This window comes from Suncus etruscus, chromosome 19, assembly GCF_024139225.1.
Source record: "Suncus etruscus isolate mSunEtr1 chromosome 19, mSunEtr1.pri.cur, whole genome shotgun sequence".
Lineage (NCBI taxonomy): Eukaryota > Metazoa > Chordata > Mammalia > Eulipotyphla > Soricidae > Suncus > Suncus etruscus.
The window spans coordinates 2,261,173-2,271,816 of record NC_064866.1 but is presented as its reverse complement, the minus strand read 5'-3'; the positions used below and the strand labels follow the sequence as shown (position 1 = coordinate 2,271,816).

General features: G+C 40.7%; 1 protein-coding gene across 1 annotated transcript; it reads left to right on the top strand.

The window, feature by feature from the left end:
- Window positions 1-5,823: 5,823 nt before the first annotated feature.
- Window positions 5,824-10,128, top strand: RPTN (repetin). The gene is made up of 4 exons (XM_049766005.1): window positions 5,824-5,961; window positions 6,580-6,931; window positions 7,130-8,830; window positions 8,933-10,128. Exons 1-4 carry the CDS (start codon window positions 5,824-5,826, stop codon window positions 10,126-10,128), a joined length of 3,387 nt encoding a protein of 1,128 aa, XP_049621962.1.
- The last annotated feature ends 516 nt before the right edge of the window (window positions 10,129-10,644 follow it).

The window sequence follows — 10,644 nt, the reverse complement described above, 5'->3', positions numbered from 1 at the left end:
GACAAGCATTCTACTTCTCTCACTCATTAACATTGTCACCATAGTTGTCAGTGTAGTTATTTCTCTAACTGCACTCACCATTCTTTGTGATGAGATTCATATCATGAGCTGGTCCTTCCAACCCCCATCTCTATTGTCTCTGGGCATTATTACAGTAATGTTTTTTTATATTTCTTAAAATCCATATATGAGTGAGACTATTCTGTGTCTATCTCTCTCTCTGACTTATTTCACTCAACATACTAGATTCCATGTATATCCATGTATAGAAAAATTTTATGACTTCATCTTTCCTGACAGCTGCATAATATTTCATTGTGTATATGTACCACAGCTTCTTTAGCCACTCATCTGTTGAAGGGCATCTTGTTTGTTTCCAGAGCCTGGCTATTGTAAATAGTGCTGCAATGAATATAGCGCACAATGAACTTTGTACAATGAACACAAAATTACAATTCAAAAATTCCTTCCTCACACCTATATTCATTGCAGCGCTATTTATAATAGCCAGACTCTGGAAACAATCTATGGCCTTGTTTTAACAGGGATAATGAACCAGAGAGATAGAGAATGGTTAGGGCATTTATCTCATAAACTGTTAATCCCAGTTGGATCCCATGTACTAAATATGCCCCCTCCCCAACCACAGAGCCAGGACTTATCCTTAAGTACTGCTGTGCTGTAGCCCAACAACCCCTACAAGGGTAAGAGGGATAGGCGAGAGAGATATAACTGACTATAGCATTCCTTTCTTAAGGAATGAGGTGAGAAATAAATAAAATAATGCATTTAAATATTAAACAAAGAGATTAACACATAAAATATCTAAAAAGTTTTAGATTAAATCATCCTGCCTTTATGACCAGGAAGTCACAATACAACCAGCAGAACACATTTAAAAACAATAAACAAACATTCCTCATACAATTTATAAGTAAGAGCAAAATTATGAAACTCCCCGTGATTCGCTCCCATTTCCACAGAGGAAGATTGAATGCAAAGTTCTGAGATCATTATCAAGTTGGTGAATAGGACAAAGTTACAAAATGATTTCTAAACTCCCTACTAACCCTAAGATTAAAATCAAAGAATCTCAGAATGTTAATGCCAAAAGAAATCCTAGAGATCAGAACAAACCTCTCATCCCATAGCTGAAGTAACCTAAATAAATCCCAGTATCACACAAGAGTTCTAAAACATATGTGATTTCTGCCATTGCATCCTTCTCTCTCCCTTATACCCATAAACCTCTTCCAATACCCCATCAGTGAAAAATAGTGATTTAAGTTGCATTAAAAAGAGTTTTTGTATCAAAATTCTCTGTGCAAACTCTTCAGGATAGGACTGTGTCTCTTATTTCTGTCTATGAAAGGGCTCATACAAAATAGAGCATATTTTCAGAACATAATCATTCTATCTGGCACACAATAGCCAGACTAACCAAAAGATACAGTTGGAAAGGAAACTCAGAAAATATTAACAGAAAAAGGGACAAAATTTGACTGCTCTTGATGATAATAGTTGATGTTTTTACCCATAACCCACTCAAATCCCATTTCTCTTTTGTTGTCTCTGAAGTCAGTATACCTTCTTATGGTTCTAAGTTTCAAAAGGTTAAGAAGAGGTATAACAAAACTCACTTGATACTCACGTGTCAAGACACAAAAGCATAAAGAGAATCGTAGCATGGTCAGTTTGAAGAATTTATAAACTAACAGACTAAAGTCCTGGTAAATATTGGGACAAGGTACAAGGATGACAAGATTTAAAAAGGCAGAAACATTGCCCAGTAAAAGTGCTGAGTCTTTAGCCTATTAGGACCACTTCAGGAACTTCATTTCTTTAGCCATTATGTTATTATAGCTAATCTTAAAGATGTGGAGATTCTCTCTCTCTCTTCTCTCTCTTCTCTCTCTCCTCTCCTCTCCTCTCCTCTCCTCTTCTCTTCTCTTCTCTCTCTTCTTTCTCCTCTCCTCTCCTCTAATCTCTCCTCCTCTCTCCTCTTCTCTCCTCTCCTCTCCTCTCCTCTCCTCTCCTCTCCTCTCCTCTTCTCTTCTCTTCTCTTCTCTTCTCTTCTCTTCTCTTCTCTTCTCTTCTCTTCTCTTCTCTTCTCTTCTCTTCTCTTCTCTTCTTTCTCTTCTCTTCTCTTCTCTTCTCTTCTCTTCTCTTCTCTCTCTTCTCCACTCTTCTCTTCTCCTCTCTTCTTTTCTCTTCTCCTCCCCTCCCCTCCCCTCCCCTTCCCTCCTCTTCTCTTCTCTTCTCTTCTCTTCCCTTCCCCTCCCCTCCCCTCCTCTCCTCTCCTCTTCTCTTCTCTTCTCGTCTCCTCTTCTCCTCTTCTCTCTCTCTCTCTCTCTCTCTCTCTCTCTCTCTCTCTCTCTCTCTCTCTCTCTCTCTCTCTCTCTCAACAAATGCCCTACCACTATACTAATTCTCTGGCACCAACTTGGAGCTTCTCAAAATCTCTACCTTACCTGACTCTTGTGTAATCTGTCCTCAAAGCCCATCATTTTTTTTTCTTCTGGCACCCAGATACCTTCTTATAGTTTTGAACAGCTATATGTAGGTCATGGCCCTTACTACCCCTCGTGCAGGTCATATTATAAACTTCCAAGGTAGTTTTCCAACTCAACCCCCTCTTACCACAGCCAAGGATGACGGATTTATTCTAGGTTGCACCAAACTGTCCCAGTTTCAGTATTGAATCTCTTGTCCTAGGAAAACCCTTGTTCCCAAACAACTGAGACAACTTAACACCTTACTACAGTCATTAAAAGCTTCCCTCAAACAATGCTTGATTATGTCACATTCCTGATCAAAATGTTTCCTAATTTTCATTTCTCATTAAAATAAATTCTTAAGAAGACCCCAAAACTGCCTTTCATAATGTAGAAGTATGCCAGAGTAATGAGTAGGGCATTTACCTTGCACACAGCTGACCGAGGTCCGATCTCTGAAATCCCATATGGTTCCAGGGCACCACCATGAATAATTCCTGAGTGCAGAGCCAGAAGAAACCCAAGAATTGCTGTGTAAGGCACAAAAACAAAGCAAATAAGGGAAAGTAAAAGAAAGTATCATGGAGTAAAAAGACAATGTTTCTGGGTCTGGCTTCATAGTCTTGAGAGATCTTTGACAAGTCAATCTCAACTCAAGTTTCCCCTTATGTGTAAAGGGAGAAAATCAAGACTAATTGAAAACATACTCTCATTCCATTCTTCTACAAACTCAATGTTTCAGACAAATTTGCCAACTCACTTTAATTCAAAGATACTTATAAATTCTCTATACTTTTAGTCTTTACCTTCACCCTACTAGAATTCCTCTTATTTCTTTTAGCTCACTTGAATCCCTGAAGAAACATTACCGTTACCTCCTAAAAGAAGTTTATATACAACCATTAAAGACTACACATGCAATCAAATGTTCTAACACTCATCACTTCACCTGAGCACTGCAACTGAAGCTCAACATCTTGTTAAACATCTTGTTTGGGGGCCAGAGAGATAGCATGGAGGTAAGGCATCTGCCTTTCATGCAGAAAGTCATCGATTCGAATCCCGGCATCCCATATGGTCCCCCATGCCTGCCAGGAGCAATTTCTAAGCATAGAGCCAGGAGTAACCCCTGAGAACTGTCGGGTGTGACCCAAAAACCACAAAAAAACAAAAACAAAAAACATCTTGTTTGACATCTTGTTAAAGCTTTTTTATTCCAACTAGACTAAAAATTTCTCCATACATTTGTATAGAATTGAGTGTGTCAATAGCAGCAAATATTAGTAATAATTAATATTTGAACATATAGGTTGAAGTCCAACGCAAAATAAAAAAGTAGACATAAACCTAGAAATAAATATTTACTTCGAATTTTCTATACTGAAAATACTTCTGGCTCAGCAAGTACTCAAAGATGAAAATAAATGGAGTCCAGAGCTCTAACAACATCTTTGTTACACATGTGATAATATTACCTATTGTCCCTCAACTGCAACTTGTTTTATTTCTTTTTGGGTTATCCCCAGCAGCATCATTGTAGGCCACTGCAACTACACATAATCAGGAAACCATCATCAAATCTTGGTAAGACTTTAATAATGCTTAAATAGTAGCATTTCGTGATCAAACTGATTAGGTATTGAATCTTCTCACCAGTCTTTAGAGTTAATTGGAAAAAATAAATCAAAATAGATCAACAGATTGGGTACACATATTTAACCTACATAAGAGAAATACCAGACTGAGGCAAATCTTTTCTGGGAACTAAATCTGGTCAAATATCTAGAACCTCTAGTTAGTTCCTACTTGGACAGATTTTTGTAAAGTGATTAGATTGATAATCATCTTAAGTATGATTCAATTTTTGTCTTCCATTAGTTTTGGTGTGTGACACAGATTAATGATCAAATAAGCTTCTGCTTTATGGGACCCCCATAGTATACTTGCCAACACATTTATACTCCCTTAATTAAATGGGGTTGGGACATGAATAGTGTCACCTACCCCAAACAGGTTTGTGAGCAAGTGGGGGAAGTAAATAAACCAAACGGTTTGCAGAGAGAGAGGTCAAGCTGGGATGAGCTGGGCTGGGCTCTGTGTGATTCAGGCTCTGCCCCAGAATGGGTGTCTCCTGGGATGGCCAAGTAGGACAATTAGAACCCCTATAAATAGGATGCATTTTCAGGTCTCAGTATCCTCTCTGGCTTCTGAATCCTCTGTACATTTCTCCATCAACAGGTAAGATGGGCATGGGAGCAATGGCAGTACCCGCAAGGTTCTTGATTGTATCTGTGATGAACTAGGCTGGAGAGGTCTGAGACTATTCTCAGTAGGTGACAGTTTGGGGAATTCTAGTGTCTCTTTTCTACTCTGATATTATGATGTATGGAGTAGTCTACTTATAATCTGTGATGTATATATGTTTTGTTCAGCATATCCTAGATACCCCAAAATTAAGGGCTAGAAAGGCTGGTGGAAAGTTTAGTCTCTCATAGTGGAGTATCTAATTCATGCAAATTAAGTCAGAATTTTAATTCATCAGAACCAAGTTCCTGGACCATGGAGACACAGAAACATTCAAATCTTACTATTAGGAATTGGCATGAACATTATTGCTTGTCTCATGTGATTCGTTAGTTATAACTTGCTCTTGTGGGCATCACTGTATACTTTGGGAAATCCGATAAATTTTAGAGCAAAGATTTTAGTTTGGAGGCTTATCAGTCCAATAACTATAATTGCCACAGCATAAGAAGAGAAGATGTTATTGTGACTAGATTCCCAAAGACTCAAATTTTAATGAAAATGTTAATTTTATGTAAATCTAGGTTGTAATATGTTTTTATCTGCAACAGTTTTTCTAGTCACCAATTCTGATTTATTATATTACAAAATAACCATCCTGGTCTGAAGAACTTGTTGGAATTTAGTATGTCAGAAAGTTTTCTTGGCCCATAAGACATAATTTTAACCTTCTGGTACTACCTTTATGGATTTTCTGACTAGTCTCAATTTTTTTCCTAATCATGAGCATTTTCATCAAGCAAGTCCCACCTGAAGTAGAAGGTGGAACATATAAAATGCCTACTATTTTTGGCTTCTAGTAAATTAATTTTTTTTCTAACAGTAGATGCAGAGTTTTCACTCACACTACTAAACTTTATATTTAGATCATTGGTCTACAATAAAGCATGGTGTATAGTTAAGAAGAGGCTCTTAAACTTCTTTTCCAAGTGGACAACTTTCCCTCCGAAAATGCCATTTTCTGGTTTTTATCCTAAAAGCAGACAAACGTTTACTTCTTTCAGGTTCACCTCTCTTTGTCAAAATGGCCCAACTCCTGACCAGCATAATAAATGTGATCAAAGTGTTCCAGCAACATGCTGAAGAAGATGGAGATTGTGCCTCACTGTGCAAAATGGAGTTGAAGGAGTTGCTCTTGGTTGAGTTTGGAGACATCCTCCGGGTAAGCTACATAGACTCCAAATCCCATAGAGTCAAGTTTGAGTTACTCTGATAGCTGTTTATAAGACTTGATGTTTTGTTTTGACTTGGTTTGAATTGTGGGGAGGAGGTTGATCATGCAACATGCTGTAATTCCAACAATTTAAGGTAGCCATCAGTTTTCTTTTATCATATATACATGTGTGTACAAACATGTTTGCACAGACATAGGCTCTCTCATGCTTTCTCTCACACACATAAAACTGCGTTGCTCTTTGTATCTGTGCTTGAGCAGAGGAGAGTAAAACTTCAAGCTGAAAATCATTTGTAGGGAAGAAAATCTAAGAACAATTAGCTCTTGATTTCTATAGCTTACTGCCAGCCATACAACTCGTTCAATAAAGATCAGTTGATCACTTACTTCATATTAGCACTATTCTAGACATGAGGGATTAAAATATAAATAAATCCAGTTTCCCCACTAGCTGGTGGAAAAGTGGAAACAATTACAAGACATGTGGCAGAATAGTAACTGGAAACCTTATACAGAACTGAAAAACGATTGAGTATTTACACTGGCAAACATCTTAGCAGTCACAGAAAAACAACTAATTTTATTCCTTATTTTATCTTCTCATAGAGACCAAATGACCCAGAGACTGTGGAAACTATCCTGACCCTCTTGGATAAAGACAGAGATGATCATGTTGATTTTCATGAATATCTCCTATTGGTATTCCAATTGGCCCAAGCCTGTTTTCATAAACTGGATGATGGTTCATGTGGAAATAGAAAATCGCAACAAGAAAGGGAACAGGGGAGAACAAAACATCCTAAGTTTCCAGGAAGTACAGGAGGATCACAAAAGCATAGGCATGAGGAAACTCGGGACTCCCATTGTGGGGAATTTGAGAGACAAGGTAAGGATTCTCACCATGATCAGTCTCAGAGGCAGGGCAGGGACTCCCATCATGATCAAACTGAAAGACAAGGCAGACAAGGTAGGAACTCCCACTGTGGTGAGTTTGAGAGACAAGGGAGAGACTCTCATCATGGTCAGTCTGAGAGACAAGGGAAGAACTCCCTCTGTGATGAAACGAGGAGACAAGGCAGAGATTCTCACCAGGGTCAGACTGAGAGACAAGGCAGGCAAGGTAGAGACTCCCACTGTGGTGAGTTTGAGGGACAAGATAAGGATTCTCACCATGATCAGTCTAAGAGACAGGGCAGGCATTCCCATCATGGTCAGACTGAGAGACAAGGTAAGGACTCCCACTGTGGTGAGTCTGAGAGACAAGGTAGAGAGACTCAACATGGTCAGACTGAGAGAGACGATAGACAAAGTAGAGACTCCCACTGTGGTGAGTCTGAGAGACAAGGTAGAAATAGTCAACATGGTCAGACTGAGAGACAAGGGAGAAACTCCCTCTGTGATGAGACAGAGAGACAAGGCAGAGATTCTCACCAGGGTCAGACTGAGAGACAAGGCAGGCAAGGTAGAGACTCCCACTGTGGTGAGTTTGAGGGACAAGATAAGGATTCTCACCATGATCAGTCTAAGAGACAGGGCAGGCATTCCCATCATGGTCAGACGGAGAGACAAGGTAGGGACTCCCACTGTGGTGAGTCTGAGAGACAAGGTAGAGAGACTCAACATGGTCAGACTGAGAGAGACGATAGACAAAGTAGAGACTCCCACTGTGGTGAGTCTGAGAGACAAGGTAGAAATAGTCAACATGGTCAGACTGAGAGACAAGGGAGAAACTCCCTCTGTGATGAGACAGAGAGACAAGGCAGGGGTTCTCATCATGGTCAGACTGAGGGACAAGTTAGGGATTCTCACCATGGTCAGTCTGAAAGAAAAGGTAGAGATTCCCACTGTGGTGAGTCTGAGAGTCAAGGCAGGAATTCTCATCATGGTCAGTCTGAAAGACAAGGTAGAGACTCCAGTAGCGGTCAAAATCGTAAGTCTAAAAAACACGAATTTTTCCTTGCTTTACAGCAGTGTGAAAGTCAAGTTCAGGGTCAGATTGGTCAGTCTGAGAGACTCAGACAACAATCAAGCTGTGGGCAGTATGGAAGATTTGGGGAGCACTCTTGCTCTAGTCAGACAAACCAACAGGAAGCAGGCTCTTACTGTGGACAAACTGGAAGACTGGGTCAGGAATCAAATTATGGTCAGGCAGGCAGACAAGGTCAGAGTTCAAGCTATTGTGAGACAGACAGACAAGACTTAGGATATCAATGTGGAGAGAGAGGTAGTCTAGGCCAGAGTTGCCAATACAGTCAGACAAGCAGACAAGATCAGAGTTCCCACTATGGTCAAACAGGCAGGCAAGGTAGAAGCTCTCCATATGATCAGATAGATAGACAAGGCCAAGGCCAGAGCTACCGTTATGGTCAGACAGACAGACAAGACCAGAGTTATTACCATGGCCAGACAGACAGGCAAGACCATAGTTATCCATCTGACCAGACATATAGACAAGGCCAGAGCTATCGTTATGGTCAGACAGACAGACAAGACCAGAGCTATCCATATGATCAGACATCTAGACAAGGCCAGACTTATCGCTATGGTCAGACAGACAGACAAGACCAGAGCTATCCATATGGCCAGACATCTAGACAAGGCCAGAGCTATCATTATGGTCAGACAGACAGACAAGACCAGAGCTATCCATATGACCAGACATCTAGACAAGGCCAGAGCTATCGTTATGGTCAGACAGACAGACAAGATCAGAGCTATCCATATGACCAGACATCTAGACAAGGCCAGAGCTATCGTTATGGTCAGACAGACAGACAGGGTCAGGGTTATCGCTATGATCAGACTGACAGGCAGGACCAAAATTATTATTATGGCCAAGCAGACAGACAAGGTCAAAGTTATCATGATGGTCAGACAAACAGACAAGACCAGAGTTATCAGAGTGGTCAGATTAACAGACAAGGCCTGAGCTCTCAATGTGGTCAATCAGTGACTAGAGGAAATGGGCAAAATGGGCACTTACAAGGAAATGAGAGAACAAGAAACTCATGTTTTGAGCAATCAGGAAGATCAAGGAGACCAAGTCATCAAACTCAAGGACAGAGCAGACACCAGACTTGGGAGCTTGAGGAGCCTAGTCAACACAAACTCCTAGCTCAAATTCAGCATGAAAAGCCACTCTATCCCAGTACAAAGCAGGGGCAACGACAGTCTCAGACCAGTAATAGCTGTGGTGAGAGACAACATCACCAGGTTGAGGAAGAGCACAACCACCAAAGCGGGAATAGTCATGGTCATAAGAGACGAGATAGCTCATGTGAGATGCAAGACAGACAACCCCATGAAGAAAGAGAAAACTCTCAGACACAGAACAGGAAAACTCATGAAGAGGGACAAAGCTGTCAGACAAGGAGCAGACAAACCCATGAAGAGGGGCAGAACCATCAGACATGTAATAGGCAAACACATGAAGAGGGACAAAGTTGTCAGTCAAGGGGCAGGCAAACGCACGAAGAGAGACAAAACTGTCAATCAAGGGGCAGACAAACCCATGAAGAGGGACAAAGCTGTCATACAAGAGGCAGGCAAACCCATGAAGAGGGACAGAACCATCAGGCACAGAGTAGGCAAAGCCACGAAGAAAGACAAAGTTGTCAGACAAGGGGCAGGCAAACCCATGAAGATAAAGAGAACCATCAGAGACAAGGCAGGCAAACCCATGAAGAGGGACAGAACCATCAGACACAGAGTAGGCAAAGCCATGAAGAAAGACAAAGTTGTCAGACAAGGGGCAGGCAAACCCATGAAGATAAGCAGAACCATCAGAGACAAGGCAGGCAAACCCATGAAGATAAGCAGAACCATCAGAGACAAGGCAGGCAAACCCATGAAGCACACCAGAATTGTCAGCAACAACAAGGTAGTCAAAGCCATAGGGAGCAAGAAAGGTACCCAGGATCCCAGCACCAACAATCCCATGGAACCCAGGACAACTGTGATAACAGAGAAAAATTACACATGAATGACAATGACCAGCGCCATGGTTCACAAGGAAGATGCAGTGATCGGACCTCCCATTCATCCCAGAGTGGTAGGGAGCACCGAGGAAGAAATCATGGTGGAAGCCAGACTGGCATTGGCCCCAATCCTCTCTACGACTATGTACAAGAACAAAAACATCATGGGTACTACTAGGCTGATGTCTACCAGAGCTGAAGTTGAGGAGAAATCGACAAGTCAAGTTATCCTTACTTCCATTTAAGAAGCTAAAGTTATGTCTTCCTCTTCTCTGTTCTGTCTACTTACAAGGATGCTTTTAAGGATTACAATTTACTTTTATAATATTTAGAAATTTTAAAGTTTCCTGGCTGGGTGAAAATCGGTGGTAAATTGGGTGAAATAATCAGATCCCAATTTTGATGAAATTGGGGTTTTAATCAGTTCCTGGTTTACTGGCCATTCAGTAGGATATAGTAGGATCACTGAAGGGTGAAAACATCTCCAAAAGTTTAGAAACAAGAAAACTTCTCTGAAGATAAACTTTTAATGATAAGAAACCTGAACATTTGTGAGCATTGACTTCTGTGAACAACAACAACAACAACAAAACAAGAAATACAAATCTCAGAATCTACAGTAACATGAAGTACAGTAAGAAATTTCTAGAAGAGGCAAGACCATAAACGACTCTGATTTTCACATTAGTTCCTG